The sequence below is a fragment of the Bombus affinis genome, chromosome 2 (assembly GCF_024516045.1).
Source record: "Bombus affinis isolate iyBomAffi1 chromosome 2, iyBomAffi1.2, whole genome shotgun sequence".
In the NCBI taxonomy this organism is placed as follows: domain Eukaryota; kingdom Metazoa; phylum Arthropoda; class Insecta; order Hymenoptera; family Apidae; genus Bombus; species Bombus affinis.
In genome coordinates, this window is record NC_066345.1 from 7895892 (window position 1) to 7915608 (window position 19717).

Genomic DNA, 19717 nt, shown 5'->3' on the forward strand with positions numbered 1-19717 from the left:
CCGCAAATATGTGTATAATTAAATGTAATTTCTTCTTGTTCTATATTAGCAATGTGAACTAAAATAATGTCAGTGCGAAGCTTATCATACGAAAGATAAGGAAAAAGCGTATTCTTGTGGTCGTGTTGCTCTTATCCTTCGTAAGGTAGATTTTACAAAATTCAAGTTAATTAAAATATTTTTCAAACTAATCTTTTCGGACACAGATACCTTAGTATTTTCTTACCTGGATGAGAAAACACGCGTACTGATCCGTAAAAAATAGAAACATGTAGCGTCACTTTCAAAAATAATCAATACCATGAAAAACTTGAAGAAAGCGATGTTATTGAGAAAATCATAAAGTTCAAAACGCGAATTAGAGGATCCGTCGTTCTGAATCAAAAAACTTTGCGCAGACACAACTCTTTTATCAGTAAATGTGACTAAAATCTTAAGGAATTCGAAATAAACGAAATACTTTATACATATAGTTTGTACATATTGTACGTAATAATACATAATCCTCTTATGTGTAATCGTGGCCAATTTGAAACATACATATATGGTGGCCAGTTTTTTCTATCGTTCCATAAAACATGATGCATCGCAGAAAACTATTATGTGAGAAACAGAGAAGACATTACAGTTCGTGATTACTCATCGTAAAAAGTGTATCAGCTACCGTAAGTTCTAATGTTCTTAACACCTTAGCCTCGTCCTGGAATTTCATTCCTTTTTTGATATTCAGAGTCGTCTTAAGAGGCCATGATTCAGACATACGTACATACGTAAATGCCCGAATGCAGCTGTAACATTCGTAAGAAGACGCGATAGAAAAATAGACATTTTCTCTCGAAAAAGATATCTGATGACCTTAGAAAACGGTAGAAGATTGATTTTTTATTTTCACGATATATTTTCATATGTTTCGTCATATCTTTCATCTTAGATTTATTTTCATGATTCCTCCGAAACAACTCCAAATGTGCTTTAAAGATTTCTTATTTTGTTAAAAACAAGAAAGGTGTGTAAAACTATTCTATCCATACTGATTGTGAGATGAACTTTGTCGCGTCGTCTTCATTGTACAAATAAAAAATGTATAGCCTATAATTGCAAAAGTTATAAACTGAAATTGATTAGTAATCGTTGTTTTCTTTTTGGTAAGTGCTGTACGTTTGCAACACTCGCAATTAATTATTATTTCATATTTATTACGTCTTAATAATCTTCTTACAAGATGATTTATATATTATTACATTTTGGTGTAAACATTTCAACCACAAAACTTCATACAGTAGCTTATAAAAACTGTTTTTATAACTGTATATTCATTATTATATATTATTATAATGTATACATATATATACATATATACTATATATTATTGTAATGCTTGTATTTAGTACTTTGAACTTAAAGGATAAAAGAAATAAAAAATTTTCACTTCATGTTTTTGGTTTTATGAACTTCTTATTCTTTGAGATAAAACTGAAACAACTTACTTTAGATTATTATATATTAGGTCGTCCGAAAAGGTTCCTTCGTTTTATAAGGAAATAATGGATGCACAACATTTTCCATTTTATATTATTTTATTGAATTACGTATGATCCATTTTGTTCTATCAAGATAAAGATCAGAACGTTTAATAGATTAGGTTTCATGTTTGTATAAAGATGCATCATTGTAAAAGACGTGTCTGTTAAAAAGGACACTTTTCGAACAACCTAATACATATATCGTAGATTATTTGCGAATATATCACAAATTTAATTGGATTTTAAGAGTTATATTATTTTATATTAAATAAATAGAATAACTTATTTGGTTTCGGTTTTTTGTAAAATGAAAGCAAAGTGCCGGGGGATGGGCTAGAAATAATAAAATCTATTTACAGTCGCTCTGGAAAGTAAGTTAAGGATCTTACGTTTAAACTTCCAGTGGAAGCGTTAACTTACTTTTCGGGACGACTGTATGTACCAACTACTTTAGATTGCGTAAGTTGCAAAATGTACAGTGACGCAGTATTTTTTTATTTCTAATATATATAAAACCACTTTCTGTTTCGTTCTATTTTCCTTTTAATTTAAACGGCATCGTTTTCACGCACTTGCTATATCTTTTAATAGATACTCTTTCTAATAATATACATATTTTATTTTTATTACATTTTATATTATCCGGACGATCAATTAGATGTATCTATTTATTTATTTACTTTATCGTAATATATTAGTAATGAAATGCCATTTTTCAGGCATTTTTCATTTGTCAGGTAGGACTTCTAACGAGAAAAACTATAAATTGACACAAAACATACAGAACTGTGGTCATCATGGATGAGAATGTCGTAGATCGATTGCATCCTGTACTCTTACATTCGCATACAAATTGATAACTATCGCGTGGGTAACGACCTCTATAACATTCGTTGTCAGAACTTCCCCATTTTGCACACTCGCGTATTATTATGTACTCGTGAGAATTCATAAAATAATCTAAAAATTATGTGATTAGTTTACGATTAGCTTACAATTTATCTTCTATATCGCAAAGATATTCCGAAAAGTAAAGAAATAATAGTTTAATGTACGTGATACCAATGAAAGATAATGTAACTTTCAAAATAACAGAAAGAAATAATTATAATAAATAAGTAAAGAAATGTAAAAGAGAAATTGTGATTATCAACTTACATATGTACACAGCTTTACGACAAAATGCTTGTGACGAGGAGCATGGCTTCAAATATCTTATATCCGCCGTATTAATAGTGCAATCTTGATCCCTTTTACTGTTACATTGATAACACGTAATAGCTTTCGATTCTTCTTATGCGTGTCAATAACGTATCAGATATGAATTTACGTATATAAGAAGATTAATATAAAGTATGATAGTATTATCATCATTAATGAATAACATATTTTATTTTTGTTTGTTATTTATATTTATAAAACAGAATATAACAAAATTTGGAATAAAGAAACGTTTGAAAATTTTTCCTACAATAACCATAAAGAAAATCGAAACGATTAACAGAGCATTAAAGAAAATATGCAAAATGAAACTTATTCTAAAAGTATTGTTCGCTTTATTTGTGTAGTTTATTGCTTCAATTATACTAACAGTCAGTATATATCTGTCTGCATTCTACTTTATTCGTAATTGATAAACATATATTCTGTTTTATCTACAATTGATAAACATGATATTTCTTTTATGAAACTTACCTCTTTGAAATACAAGTAAAAGCAACAGTATATGTAATGCATTTACTTTTACACGCATTTTAAGCTTTCTTTTGCGTTTCTATATTTACAATTTATTTAACGTTTGTTCACCAATTGTCGAATTTTCTCAGATTACAGCCACTTTATCTAAATTACTGTAACATTATCTTTTATTTGACTATCGTAAGATGTAGCTAAAAGAATGATGGGAATGAATATTACTATTGAGAGTAATAATAATAATGATTGAAAGGTTATATAATCATACCTTGACAAATGTGACCGAAATGAAAAATTTATTTTCTGCACTTTTATCCACGTATTGCAACGCTTTACATAACTTTCTATATATTAACTTATACAGTAATAAATATTGTCCAAGCGAAACAGAAACAATCAATTTAATTTAACAATTTTTCACTAACTTTGACATAAAAATTTAGTAAATACCTCTTAGACATAAACGTGACAAAATCAATACATAGCTATTTTCGTGATGCGTGGAAGAATTTGTTTCTAAAGTGTCTTTAAATTTAATTTCATGTTATCACTAAACAGTGTTACCGCTACAGCCTTAAAATACAAAAAACTATAGAATAATAAGAGGAACTATAAAGTTTCATTGAAACAAAAATAATAATATTAGAAATATTCAATTTAAAAAGGGGGATAGCTTAATTTATTATAGTTTTATATATTTTTAAAGAATAAATTCACAATATTATAATTTAAATCTTCATACAAAAAAGTGTAATTATAACAATTTAGGTAAACTGTAAATTGCAAAATCTTAAATATTAATATCTATATCATAGGACAGTTTCAATTCATTTAGATGAAATATAAGATAACGTATCTGTTACTGTTACGGAATAAAAATTTCACGTGGAAAAATTTGCAAGTAAATTAATATTTGAAAATTATTTAAATGCTTAATAAAAACGTAGAATTAAATTCCTATTTTATTTCTTACTTGAAGAGGTAATATCACATTAAAGAAAAAATGTTTGTGTGGTATAAATATTCGTGTAATCTCATTTTTAATATAAGTATATTTAGGTATATTATAACACTGATAATATTATATATGAAATGTCTACAATTATCAATTGATTCAAATATGATGATGAAATGTATAAATTTGTTAAATACTTAAAACTAGAGCAACGTTATGCTATTGACAGCAAGCGTTATATATATCCTAGTTGTTTTAAGGGAAATACGTATTTCATATTCAAGATATGAAGTATTTATTTCAATGTGATCATGTAAGACTATCGAATATGGATAAAAAACTTGAACTAAATATTTATCATGCACACTATTTTATGACTTTATATAAGTTCAATGTAAATATAAATTCTAAGAAAGATTTTATTTTGAGTTTTATGTTTATCAAGATACACGCGATGTTTTACACAATTCAAACGAAATGTATTTCTTAAACGACAGGTGAGTTAAGAGGGTATTCTAGTCTAGAGGCATGAATTTCGGGCGGTTTTTGAAGCTCTGTGCAAACGAAACAAAAAATATTTTCACTATCCATTTTTTTATCATTTATTTGTTGATATTTTAAAAAATTAACCGGAAAAAAAGAAACTCAAAATTCACAAAGTTTTGAGCTGGCAAAGTGGAGGGTCCAAAAAAAAAGTGTCCTGACGTGCATGATTTCAACCCTTCTGGTCATCTGAAACAAAAAAGCCGAACTGATTCTTAATTAGTATAAATGCCGCTATAACATGAACCTTGGAAAAGTAAACAAAAAATATGAATTATTAATAATGAAAGAATGTCATAAGAAAAAATTGTACTGTATTTTACACCGTTTACAAGATGTATTTTTATTGTATTGTATTGTGGAAACTGAAGTTCGTGCCTTTGAGTAGATTGGCCTAAGCAATGTGATCGATCTTCTACAAAAAAGTATTAAAATATTCATAATTCATCTTAAAGATATTATGGAACTTGGAAATTATTCGAATTATTCTATCTCTTAGAATGCATATAATTTATAATTTATGATGCATATAAATCATTACACGTAAATTCTTGAAATAACGTGCAAAAATTGAGAAGAGTATTCGTTAGCAGTGATAGATTCCTCATTATTAGTAGAAAAATGATCTCATTGTTACATTTTTAAAAGATTTCAGAATACTTATCACTTAGAATATAATCATCGAAGAGGTGTCAGGGACTCACTATGTTGCTAAATAAGTTAAATACTAACTGCGACGAGCAACGTGCAGTGAAAATCAGATCACATATATGACTTTCAATAAATTCAATACGTTTCAGTTCTGTATCATTTTCACAGATTTTATTGCGAAAATAATTTCACTGTTTACATTAGCCACATCATATTCTTAAGCAGAAACATGTACGTGTTCTAAATTAATGCAAACATTAAATAATAATAATACGCATACAAAAAATGTCAAACAATCTGGTTATACAAGCAGAAATATTTCTTATTTTCTAATCAGTATTTCCCCTTAGCATAAGATATTACGGTTATTAATTATTTGTTATTATATATTACTGCCAATTTTTTTTATTTGTTTTTAATTAACAACATATAAAAGACTTATCTTTATATCCAAATGGGACAAATAACAATAAGCTTAAGTATTTTGTTCTCATTACTTCCGCTGGCGAGTTTAAAAAAATAGGTCATAAGGAACGATGATTCAGAAGCTTAATAGCAAGAGTGGAAAAATATCCTTCACGTTCCTTTCCGTATTGTTCGCGTGCAACTTATTACAGTAGCTTCCATGACATTTCATGACGTTCAGTGTGTCACAGGAAAAGGGATATTATCCACTTATCGTGTTCCAAACCACCACTTTACGCTCCATTTGAACATAAAGCTCTTCGTACCGCCCACGGCCTTCCCTATTTAACATCCAGCCCTGCCTTATCCGTCAAAACAATCGTATTTTTTATCCTCGACGATTAAGGCTTTAGATTGCTACAGAAAGTTAACATTCTAATTATACTTCCTAGGAGGAAGTAGAAACATTCCAACAATATTTGTTGTTTATTATCATACATGGTATATTTAACGTTATATCTGGATAATTGTTGGTACTTCTTAAAAAATTAATTTGAGTTTCATTGAAACATGACAAACGACGTTTATATGGTTCATCCCAAGGATAACCAATTCTGAACCTTTGAAACAACGAGATGATATACGCTGGCAAAATTTTAAGAGATTTCGCGGACAATTTCAAAATCGAAGGTTGCGTATACTTTAAAAATTGAAGAAATATCTTGAGTAAATTAGAAAATTGTAATACCACCCACTTGTATGACATAAACGACGAGATTGCAAAATCGTATCGGAGGAAGACTGTCAAATCAAGTGAACATATTAGTGCGCATAGGTGAACTCGTTATTCGTGATAATTTAAGAAGAAAAATTATACAGGATGTTTCGCAAAATAGATTTAACTTTAGAGTGTTGATTTCAATGTTCGCCTATGTTTCTGTACACGATTGCGTTCATAATCACGAATAATGTTGTAAATTGTTGTTTACCATCTTACCAGTTGTCGATACGAGCTATCAGTTTGAATTGATTTATCAATATCGGATAAAACGCAGATATACTTGCTTCATTTTCGAGATCAACTTTCTCGAGGACCAACCCGTATTTAAGAGAACATTGGTCTTTGTTACGAATCAACCTTTTTTTTTATGAGAAATCATACCCTGTTTGATAATTCTACGACACTTTCCAAAACACCCCGCGCGTTTGTAACAAAATGCTTCAATTAGATTTCTGGTACTTAATAGTTACCACTGATAGGAAGTATGGAATATTTTGTACGTAGACTTATCGTTACTAGCGATATTTTTGGCAAAAATAAAAAGCGTGCAATCACTGAAACACAGTAAAAACCAATCCCAGGTAGCAGCAATCCTTCTACTGATTGTTCGTCAAAAATATTGATTTCTTGATATGGCGAGTATAGCAGCAACGGTAGAAAATCTGTACAACGCAACGTGGAAAACGAGAATCCAAATCGCGGACCGCAAAAAGCGACGAAGCTTTCGCGCGACCGTGGCTAGATCGTTTGGTCCTTGGATTATTCGTTGGGGCGAGATCGTTTTTCCCATTCGTCTCGCCTCGTCTTGTCGACCTTAGTATTCCTCGCGCGCAATCACGTATTCATGATTCTATCAGTGGTGTAAGCATCGTCGCCTTAGTTGCGGGCTTGCGCTGCAATCGCGCCGAACGACAGCCAACGCGAACAGTGCTTTAGCAGCTGTCGAGGCCGGATGGTTGGCCTCGTCAACCCCTGATCTGACCGCGTTCTCTCTCTTTCCCGCCGCTCGGTCGCGCGTAATCTACGCCAGTGACCGCGAGAAACGTTAATCGTAGAAGGACGTGCCAGGATAATACCGAAACCAACATGAAGCGCTTTCTCATCCTCGTCGTTTGCCTATTGGTCATTCTCGGTTTTTATGGTAAGCGTCTACGCGTCGAGTCTGTGCTGTCTTTGGTTCAACGATCGGGGCGGGTTTACGAGTCTGCTTCCTATCGATCCTCGTATCCTTCTCTAAAAGACCTACTTTTATCGCCATTTCCTTGTTTTTCTCCTTTTTCTTTGTTCCTCTTTGTTTTTGGTTTTTTTTACTACGTTATAGTCGTATAATCGTATAAAAGTTCATTTCCTGAATCGCGTCGTTCAGTGTGTGATGTAACTGATAAATAGTTCGGTCTCCGTTTCTCTACGATAATACTTCGTTATGTTAACTTATATTCTTTAATTGAAAAAATAATTACTGTACTTGTTTCGATTTGATTGTACGTGCGATGTGTCAGTATATTATGTAATTATTCTTTGGTTTTTGTATCTTTCTTGGTTACGACTATCTAAATAAATTAAAAAATATAACATAAATTAATCGAAATTCGCGACACATTTGCTTTTAATGTATAATTCTTATTCCCTTTTCCTCCATATTCGCCTAGTTCCTTTTAATTCTCGTCAATAAAGTCATGGTATACCCTATTCGAAAAGTGGATCAACTAGCTTCCTCGTTCGAGGGAAGCGTTTAAATGCGACGTCGTTGTTTCAGCTGATTTAACAATAAGGACGAGCGTGTATAATATGCCGTACGTTGTTTGCGGAAGCAATTGAATATGAAATAATCTTCATAAAGTTAAACGATCGAAATTGTATGGTCCAAAAAGTACCTATAATTCCGCGGTTTGATTTAACCAAATGACTGGTGCGAACGTTAGTGAGATCAATGACGACCAGCTATGCGCAAAGCAGTTTTCACATACACAACACATTCCAAGTCACTTGTATAAAATTTCATGTTTATTGTGGAATATAAAACTCAAGAACAGAAAGTGGTTACTTACATCGGTATCAACATTGAAATGATATTCGACATTTTTATAATTATCTTTTCGTTTCTAACATTTCTTAATTTTTAGTCCGTTTAATCTCTTAAGTGATTATGATATTTATTGCTATGTTAGTTCGTTATGTAAATTATACTGTTAGACATTCGTTATTTATGTCCTATTACGCTCAGAAAAATGAATGACCGTAGAGACAAGATTAAAACGCGAAGACAAGCGCGTAAACTTATTGTAGCTATGGCTTTCCAGGCCAGATAGCTGCATTGATTTTTATATCAGTAGGGTCGGAAGTACAATGAACCTTTATTCAATGGGAATGTATAACATTTCGAAACGTTTCCTGGTTTTTATAAAACAAACTTCATGAAAGACAGCTAAATTACGATGCTCTATGGTAATCCGAGTGTCCAAACGTTGACCCATATAAACAGACGCGTATACATAACTACAACAAATTATTCAATTGTTCTGACATAAAACGCATTTAGAGGAAGATAGTACCACGATCCCCCTGGCATGAAAGTTTAAATTATCGCATTATCTTCGTTTCACAGTGACCTCTCTTATCAACTATCCAATAATATTTTTATAACCTCGTGTTTCATGTAATTACGAAACTGAATATAAATTATCTACGCTACCGCAATGCGGATAATACCTAGTCACATTAAAACAATTATCATGTAAATTTATCTGCGTTGATGAAGATATTATAAGTTTCATTAATATGAAAGATGTAGTTATATCGAAATCACAACTATTTATCCAAGTCTGTATTTTTGTACGACGAGAAGTCATCAAAACAACTGTAAAAAATAGAACCTACCCGGAGATTTGTTTCTTTTCATTTCATTCATATATTTTTGCCCACTATCTCATCGTCTATCATTCCCTTTTGTGCATTTTTACAGCTTTTAATTTCTCATAAATATATGGACACTCGCAATTTATTTATAGCTTTAAGAGAATAAACTTTTGTGAGGGAAGAATTTTTAAGCAAATCATTATTATGTTCTAGGCATAAACGCGATGCAATGCTATCTTTGCAACAGTCACAACGACAGTCGATGCGCCGATGACAATCCACCCGACGCCCTCAAAAAAGATTGCTCCGACCTCAAAAACGGCTCGAAATATACCATGTGCCGGAAGATTACGCAAGTAATCGAGTTCAGCGTTAATGGACGTAAGTGACATTCAGATCCTTGGAAAAAGAAAATCTTTTTTAAATTATAGTTCTTATAATATTTCTGAAATATTCTTTAATTTATTTTAATATTTCATTTAATATGAAATATCTCTAATATAAATTCTTAATCGTCTTTATTTATATTCGTTTATGTTATCTTATTTCGATATCATTAAAATACGTTTCAACGAAAAATTGATGAAGACAACTGTAACAGCTACGATGCTAACAATACCAATCTTTTAGAGAACCAGTAACTTTAATGGGTTACTATAACTTTAGTGCGCTATTACTATTAACCTAGACTAATACAGTATCCTTATTACGTTGTAGAAAATTGCAATACGTGGTCACGCACCGGCGTGATTAGCGCAATACCAGTTATGATACAGTACTGGCTCAAGTAATTTGATATTTCGCACACAACATAGAATACAACTTATTAGTTTCATAATATCGTATCGATTATTAGTAAATAAGATAGACTGAACTATTACTGTGTGTTTGAAACAGTTCCACCTGATACCCGAGTCATAAGAGGTTGCGGATGGGACGAGTCAAGTTATAAAGGAAAGTGTTACCAAAGAAGCGGTTTTGGCGGTCGTCAGGAAGTCTGTTCGTGTTTGACAGACTTTTGTAACACGGCAACACCAAACGTTTTACCACCGACGTCTCTGATTCTGTCGTGTGTTATTGGCAGTGTTCTTCTAGCATACATTCGTAATTAATTTTGAGAAAATTAATATACACTCAACCAGTCGACGAAGAGATGCGTCCGAGATCGTTAGTACCTGCAAGCAGCTTCGACTTCGCATTTTAACGGATCGGAAGTAAGCGAAAGTGGAGAGGACGATGCGTTTCAGAGCAAATACTATCTCACACACTTCCCACACTTCCGTCATCAATGAAAGAAAAAAGCGTATAAAACAATCGAAACAGCACTTAAAGCGCAAAATGTCTTCTTCTATCTAGAATTTCACGTTGCATCTCGAGAACAAACGCTGGCGACCTCGAAATGTACGAACGAACGGAAAAATTCTCGACGAGAATACGTTTCATTCGAGATTCTAAAGACACTGCGGTGGCTTTCTGCCTCCGGCTGTCCATCGGTTCAAGATTATAGTAGTTTTAGACGAGATATTCCCGCTGTTCCTGATTATCTGGACGTTTCCAAGTGAAATATACCAAGACGAAAAATTAACGTAATTACCAATCTCTTACGTGTAATTGCTTTTATAATGTCGCTATAGAATTAATTGAAGAATATATAAAAGCGTGTCTTGGGAAAGTAAATAGATATTTCTATCGAGAAAGTATCGCATACACATATCTGCTAACGCATTCTATAGTGATATTCGTATATAAATTTTTAATAAGATAATTTTATATCTTAGACATATCTTTATATCTTAATTACATATCTTAGACGAGCTTTCACGAAAAGATCGTGCAGAGATTCAGGAACGGCGTGATCTTTGGTACTTTTTGCGAAATGTCGAACAGCTTGGCGAGCACTCCTCGATCATGCATAAATCTTCTTGAAAATCTTCAATTTAGGTGCTGAAGGTGTGACGACAGTCACATTGTGTTCACTCGACAATTTTCTGCATAGAGCTTAAGAATGATATTACATATGTAATAATTACGCAACTTGTTGAAAGTCTATATGTTGTGACAGCCTTCGCGAAAAAACATCTGTATGATACGTTTTTGTGCGAAGCGAGAAAAATATATCAGGGTTGCCGTTGCGGAGAATATCAAGTCTCTTATTTTCCTTACATCCTATCAAACAATATAACGAACAACTCGTATCGAGAATGAATTCATGCTTTTCTTAGACATTAGAGAGAGAATCTTTTTATACACGAAAAAGGTGCATTATCTAAATCTAGCATGATTTACGTTACACGTATTTCAATAAAATGCAATCGACGTTCGTTGGAATTATTTATATCTGAAGTCGTTTTAAATGCGTTGAATTTTATAATTTACTTTATTCTTAAAATCGATCGCGAAACATATCTATTTTTATGTGATTTAATGGGATCGAAAATATTTGAAATTTATACAAGATTAACAGATACGTTGAAAACGTTAGATAATTCATGGATAAAAATACCCACGCCGTACGTCAAATTTTTCGCTCGTTTCATTGTTCCGTGTAGAGAATTTTGTTTTAGGTCAACAGCCAGTAATCTGCCATTTTTCTTCGTGATGTTCGTTGACTTTCATTTCGTAGATTACCATTTGCCTTTCAATATGTATATATAAGTTTGGTCATTTCTCGTTCGCAAGGAATTTCGATTTGTTTCCGTGAGAGAAGAAACGTTAGACGAGAAAAACGATAACATGTACATTTGTTGACTCGAGAAAGGAGTGGAGCAATTTTGGAAAATCCTGGATTAACATCGAGTTCTTTGATTTAACCGCAAGTTCATTCGTTAAGAGTTTAAACCCTTTCCTTTCTCTGTTCTCCTGTACTGTACCTATTTAAGCTCGATATGATTTTATCTCATTACCTGTCGTCCCCGTGAAGACATTCCCTTACTTTGTCACTCTTTTCGTCATCGATTATATTATTGCATCGTTTACCGAACACAAATGGTTTACTCAAGAGAAACAAAGAGGCATCTGAATATCAGGTAAAACGAAATTTCTTCGTCGTTGTATATGCATAAAATAAATCAAAGGGAAATGTGCTTAGGTTAACGACGTGTCAAATAACAGCTGACATAGTAGCCAAGTTCATTTCGTTTGGATAAAATATCGTTAGCTATACGTATCGTTTGTTAACAACATTTCTCTTCAATTTTATTTTATTTTAATACAAAATGATTTAATACAAAAGTAACAATGCTTCGCGCATCGATTCGAAATTATGAATCTTAGGCGCGTGTGATAAATAGAATAAATTATTTCCTTAAACAGAGGTTGAAAAGTAAGAAGACAACGAGAGGATCGTATTCAAGCCGGGGTTAGGTGGATCATGCACCCTACAGCCGCACGAGCTAGTCGATCGTCCATACAATCTTCGATTCCGTCCGCATCAACCCCGTCGTCCCTCGTACATCCGCAGCAACAACAAATTCTTTATGGTCCTATAGCTAATCCGACGTTAACTCTTCAAGCATGCGGAAGTGGTCTGCATCCCTCGTGTATTTATCCAGGAACGCAACGTAACGCTGGTCTCGCTAATCCTGCTCCTTTGCATATACAAGGTGTAACTACGTTTCCCTTTAAAATTTGGTTCATTTTAAATATTTAAAAAAAAGATAGCTTTAAAAAATATTACGATAATTAGTTAATCTTTAAACGAGTAAAAGATGTGACCGTTATTTGCACCAGATTAACGATTACATACTTCCACCGACTGCAATCTTTTTATCGTCAGCCACAGAATTCGTTTTATCACTGATCGAGTTAATAGGATCTTGCTTTTATCGATTATATTTCCTTTTTTTTTTTTTTTTGGGATTTTAAGAATATTTTTTTATTGGGCGGGTTAATTCTTTCCTTTAAGGAAAGAATTAATAATTAATAACAGATATACAAAATGAATTTTGTAGAATGAGAATGATATTATCGTTGGCGGAAAATATTAATTGTTATCAATTATCAGTATCAATGTTTATGTTAAATAACAGTTTTCTAAAATTCTCGTACAAACCCACCCATGAATATAGGCAAAAGCAGCAGATGGCCAGCCAAAAATAAGCTCGTACGAAGTCAACAATATTGCCAACAACAACAGCAGCAGCAGCATATTCAACAACAGTTATCCTACAGCCCGAAACCTTTGGTTCTATATGATCAAACAACGAACAATGCTCCGATACCTTCACCAACTACTTCCTTTTTAATTGCTTCCTCGACGTACACGCATGGCTCTTTCTCTGGCGATCAGTACAACAATTCCGGAATTACGTTGATACCACAGCCCTACTTTAAGCCTCCGGATGTACAAACGTTTTGTCTAATTCAAGATCGACAAAATATTCAACAACAGGAACAACCATCGCACAGCTCCTATTATAATATCTCAGCTACAAACACTTGTAACTTGCAAACAATTAATGGCAATTCAGCGTTTCAATTTCCTAATCTCAATCCGTACGCAGCTACGGCAAATTTCACCAACGGCCAAATCACGGGTCCTGTTCAAACAGTACACTCTAATCAAATCTACCCTAATCATCCAGCGAGTTTAGTCTACGGTAGCCTACAGAGAGACAAACCTGTAGTCACTGCTGCCACACTTGACATTGCGCCCCTTAAAGTCGGCAAAAACAAAATACCTACAGTCGATACCTCTCGGGTTACCCCGATATCTTCTGAAAATTACGACGAATGGCCCCTTCAAACGATTACCTCTCCCTGTAACGACTTGTTCAACATAAAACCGAGTACAGAGGATGAGGCTAACCAAGAAACCAAGACGAGTTCTTCGGAAAAAGCTACATCGAACGTGTGTACAAAAGCGCAGGAGGAACATTATTCCGACGAATCGTCTACCAGCTTCGATTTTACGATCGAGGCTGAAAAGATGGTTTCAGCGCTTTGCAACATATCTTCGAACGATATTAATAAGGAGGAAACGAAAACCGAGAAATCCAATTCGACGCCGTTGTTTAGCGGAGCTGGCGATACCGCGTCAAATAAGAATACTTGGTTCACCGAATTTTGTGCGGATTATGGGAGTGGTACGTCGATAGCTGTTCAAACGGACGGACCGTGCCTGGATAGGACACAGTATCCGGAACTGTTGCGAAAAGTCATTTACTGGGGATGCACGGAAGCCGAAATCGTTTTAAACGATAGTTGCAAAACAAACGCCAGATGCAGTTGGTTAAAAAATCTGTCTACCGCCACTAAAACAGCAGTTACCAAATCTTCCACTTGTTTCCCAATTTTCGCCGGAGATCGTGTTTTCGTCGGCGATCTGATAAACGCTTTGTTGCGCATTAGCAACGGTTGGCTTGTTCTTGATAATTATTTGAACAAGCAGCACTATCCAAGCTTGAACGATAAATTCGACTGCGAGTTGCTGAGATGCTTTCGTTTGTGGGAAGAGAGCACACACGAGCTACTGAATCAGATCATCCACGCCTTCTTAAAGCTCGAAGAAAACGGCAATGCTTCTAATTTCGAGCAAAGACCAGAATCATTTGGAACCTCTTTTCCAGGTGACGTTTCAGTTTACACGAATCGCGACTTGTTTGATCCATCTTCAACTATGATTACATCGAAACAGAAGCCCGATAATAAAAAGAACAATCGAGATTCCAGTAACGGTGCGCAGTTATCGACCGGCAGCCTACGAAATTTCAGCCTGTACAATTCCAGCCAGGAGAAACAGTCGTCCCAAAAAGAATCAAAATTACGAAGTAAGTGGACCGTTACTGAGAACCTAACGACAATAGACAGCACGAAATCCGTGCCTGATATGTTCTTAGGGCACGCGGAACCTGCAGGTCAACCGAATAGTAGATTTCGTTCGAGAGGAAGCTCGTCCTCTGCCAAGACGGACACATCCACGCAATCGTTGAACGCAGAGTTTTTTCACCTAAGAAGCAAAATTCTTACGGAAAGCAATCAGGATCCTTCTAGACAATGGTTATTCAAGGAGAAGAAACAAGAATTCCCCGAAAATAAAGTTTCGCCACAGGAAAATGCCGACACCGTGTTTAGACTACAGCGACAGTTAGATGAAAATTGTGAGAGCAATTATGCTCAAAAATGTTTATCGAGGGTGGAATCTTCGTTTCTGAACCCTTCCATTAGTTTAGAATCTATATACTTTCCAGCCACCAACGACCACGAAAATTTTTATCCTAGTTACGCTATTTGTCCGCCGTATACGGTAGATTACGGTAACAAAAATTCAAAGAGCTTCGAACAAAATCACAGGAATAAAACGAATATGGATTTGGTTTATGTTGGCAAATCGTCCACGAGTCAACTGGAGCTAGCGGCTGTGCCAAAGGATAAGATGACGCTGCTTAGCCAAATCGAACCGAGTATCCCGGAAAAATCATCGGAAGAGATGACTGCCAATTTGTCAGCTTGGTTCGCCAGTATGAGAAACTCTGATAACAGACAAATGCCATTTATGAATCCGGCGGATGTGAATACAGAGACTGTTGTGCCACGTGGGTCGACGCGCGCAGAAATGTCAAAGAATGCCATGGATCTCGGTAATTGCATCAGACAGTTGCATATCGACGCAAATCGTCAGTTCCACACGCTGCAAAATATACAGAGCGTTCAAACTACACCCTGGAACGCTTATAATTTGATCAATAATCGCGTTCAAGTGCAGCAGGTACCCGAAGAATATGACAGTTCCGAAGATGTTCGAGTATACATGAAACCAGGAAGTTACAACGTGCCAAAAAAAAGACATCAAAGAAGATCAAATCGTCGTTTAGAGAGCTCCGCGTCTCGAAACGTTACCAACGGGACCTCGAACAATCATCGCAATCATTACGTTAACAACAAAGAGAAAACGTTTTGCGCTCCGGCATCGTCCACTCCTGTATCTCGACCTACCGCAACACCTATATCTAACGATGTTAATACTTTCGCAAATACAATGAAAGTGCCTTTCCCGGCGACTCCGATCGTACCACCTCCTACCTTCTCCCTTGAAAATTCACCTAGGATTTTAAAACGATCCGATACATCCAATTATACCGTGTCGGAAGATGTTACTTGGAAAGCAGCCTGCGCTTCCGCTGAGATTCTGTTAGAGGCGTTGAACGTAAAAGAGGATACGGACTTTAAGAAAACAGAGATCGATCGAGTCGACGTTAGCGAAAAGTTTGAGAGTGTGAAAGAGAACGAGAACGACGATACAACGTCTCAAGCGGTGCAGGATCGTGAAAAATTAGACGAAAGCCTTTCGAAAAATTTGAAGGACAGTAACGATGGTTGCGGAGGCGTTTCAAGCTACGAAGCGTCCGAAGATGACTCGGGCTCCACGAATCATTTTTCTCTCAACACAAGTATCAACGAAGCTCTACAGTTGTCTGGTTATAAAAATGGTAATAATTATAATCGCTTAAAGTTTATTCTAAATATCGCTTCTATCGGAAAAATATTTTCATTCGAAACATTCGCATGTCGCTTTGGAACTAAAAACGTAAGTCGTATATATTCTGCGTATTCTATACATTCTACGCGACTATCATATTACTATGATATTCAAGCAGAGTATTTAATTACTTTCAATGTCCAGCATTAATTCTAATTGTTTAGTGAAAATAAAATTTAATTACTTTAATACTAGAAGGACGGAAATTTGAGAACTTTAAATTTTTATAACACGTAATTGTAAATTAACATAGACGCAACAGAGAGGGGGGAGGGGGAGAGAAAGTAAATCTGCTTTAAAGAATAATAATAATAATAATAATAATAATAATATAATATATTTAGAGTAAAACAAGCTTTACTATGTATTTATTCCGTACGTATAAAATATTGAAATATTTAGAAAAGTAAATGGAAACATGTGTCTGATGTCACATTAAGGCAATACTTCCGTTCTTCCAGCATTAAATATCGCAATATTTTATGCAGCTACCCGTTAACAGGTTCTAGTAAAATGAATGTAAAAACGGATTCGTGGTTAATCAAAACTTTGAACAACGCCAACATGGCAAACAAGCAGAAACGACGAAAAAACAATGCCGTTCCACATAGCTCAGAATCGTCAAACAGTTCCGTAACAGAGAATGAACAGCCGGCTCCCGTCGTTTCGTTAGTGACCAACAGTACCGTAACAACAGTCGCAACAACTACGATGGTGAAGAATCTTCAACAGACTATTTGCTCAAGGAAAAGTTCGTGCATTTCCTTAAACAATGGCCAAACAACGTTGGGAGAGGCCGAGCGTGTCATAGGGAAGGCAACTTATTCGGAGACTCTTCGACGTTGCGCATCCTTAAGTACGTCCTTCTCCGAGAAGAAAGAATTCTGCAAGAAGAGCAAATTAAACATCGCCAACGTATCGACGATTTGTAGCACTGTAATACCGATCCCTGGGCGCAAGTGTCAAAGAAAAGATTTCGAAAAATCATATTATCTCTTGCATAATAGATCTCGTAAATGTTCCGGGAAGAAAGCTACGAAAAATTTCGAGGTCAATGATACTCTAGTGGAGGGAACATCGAAATCTACAATCGCAACAAAACACGGGAAGAAACGGGAGAATTCTGGATGCATCGAATTTTTAGACGGGAAATTTGGTGGGAAAGCCAGTGACAGAGGTTGGTCCGTATGGTATAGCTCGAAAAGAAAACAGAGTCTCAGTCCGCTTGCGCTTAGCAAATTAGAAATGATACATCAAACAGTTTGGCAAATGGAAGAAGCAGAAATTTTCAAGTGTCCATCCTCAGGAAGCAATAATGGAAAACAATCTTCTTCTCACACGGTTAGTTTCTTTGCATGTGTCCATTTCTCTAAATCGTAAATGGATAATTATATAATCTTCTTTTAGATCGAAGACTATTGTAAAGTTATTAAAAGTCCGATGTTCCTGGAAACGGTTGAATACAAACTAAAGAATCGAGTTTACCATAAAGTAGAACACGTGGTTAGAGACTTTCGTCGTATCGTTTATAATTCAAAATTATATCACAAGGTACGCAGGCTATTATATTTATCGATTTTCAAATCTTTGCTAGACATGTAGAGAATCAAATTAATATGATTAAGCTACAATATATGGTCTGAACTAATATAGTCTTTCAATAAATAATATTTAATATTCATCGTGGATATAATGCAGTCAATATCGCATAGAAATTTGAATAAAATGGCAAGACCTATTGCAATCTTCGAATGTGTTATCGAAAACTTTTATTTCTACTACGACTATAAAGTTCCCTTAATCATCTGATCGCAGGATGATCGTGATCGAGTAAAGACAATTGAAATACTATCGAAGAAACTCGAAGAACTATTCGAGGAACATTTTGCGAGTTGGGACTTCGATAATATTAGCGGTAGTCCAAGAGAAAGTTCGCCGGTGCTGCATCGATTTAAGACGGCTGGTCAAAAACCGGTAACTGGACGTTACGGCAACACGAAGAAATGTCCGTCTTCTTCGATTACCGATAACATATAATATTGCTCATTAGAGTATATGCTTTCTGCGACATCAAACTGCGCTTGGAGAATTATCGTGCCTATCACTCATGGTGACATTTTGTTGTGCATCTATAACTCATATTACTATTAGATTAACAGATAACTGATTGCATCGAGTTTATGTAAAATTGTTAGATTCGAAATTAAGTATATCTGTAAGGATCGGTCATAATAATATGCTCTAGTCACGCATCAGTTCGTATTGTTGTCGCATCATAAGCGTTCTACGGTTTTTCTTTCGTAATGCAGCTTGCTACGTTAAAATATTTTTCGTCTATTTTCAAACAAGTGAAAGTTTAAACGCTTAGTTTTCTGGTACATACCTCCGTATAAGATAATGCATCTTAAATGCGAAACAAGACGATAGTTACTTGCTCTTTTTATATCATTGATATTATAAATATATATATACGAAAAAAGATAGTAATACGAATTACTTAATAACGTTGCAATGATCATAGTCCACAACTTGAGAATACTTAATTATCACTAAAAGAAAAATAATTTGAGCATTTTGTCCTTCATCCAGATTGAAGCATAAAGCATTAAACGAAAATAGTGAAAACAATTGAAATATTATAAGAATAAAATAATTTTCCATTTGTAATATGATCGATATGCGTAAAATATATTATACGAGAAAAAAATAACTACTATAATATAAAATTGTACTGTCAAGCAAATAAAAAATTGACCAAATAAAATAGTTGAAAAAAAATGGAAAATCCCGCGTTATCGCGATGAAAGAAAACGCATGCGCAGTATAGCCTC

At 34.5% G+C, this 19717-nt stretch overlaps 3 protein-coding genes across 3 annotated transcripts; 2 read left to right on the plus strand and 1 right to left on the minus strand.

Annotated features, from left to right (window-relative positions):
- Positions 1-1517: 1517 nt before the first annotated feature.
- LOC126923352 (uncharacterized) lies at positions 1518-3407 on the minus strand. Its single transcript, XM_050736721.1, has 3 exons — positions 3219-3407; positions 2682-2816; positions 1518-2483 (listed from the first exon to the last, which is right to left on the minus strand). Exons 1-3 carry the CDS (start codon positions 3274-3276, stop codon positions 2257-2259), a joined length of 420 nt encoding a protein of 139 aa, XP_050592678.1. The 5' UTR covers positions 3277-3407; the 3' UTR covers positions 1518-2256.
- A 4010-nt stretch (positions 3408-7417) lies between these two features.
- On the plus strand, positions 7418-11177 carry LOC126923311 (uncharacterized). Its single transcript, XM_050736635.1, has 3 exons — positions 7418-7694; positions 9623-9790; positions 10307-11177. The coding sequence occupies exons 1-3, from the start codon at positions 7640-7642 to the stop codon at positions 10519-10521; spliced, it is 438 nt and encodes a 145-aa protein (XP_050592592.1). The 5' UTR covers positions 7418-7639; the 3' UTR covers positions 10522-11177.
- Positions 11178-11193: 16 nt separating this feature from the next.
- On the plus strand, positions 11194-19613 carry LOC126923335 (uncharacterized). The gene is made up of 5 exons (XM_050736702.1): positions 11194-13011; positions 13477-16836; positions 17389-18227; positions 18294-18437; positions 18702-19613. Exons 1-5 carry the CDS (start codon positions 12780-12782, stop codon positions 18921-18923), a joined length of 4797 nt encoding a protein of 1598 aa, XP_050592659.1. The 5' UTR covers positions 11194-12779; the 3' UTR covers positions 18924-19613.
- The last annotated feature ends 104 nt before the right edge of the window (positions 19614-19717 follow it).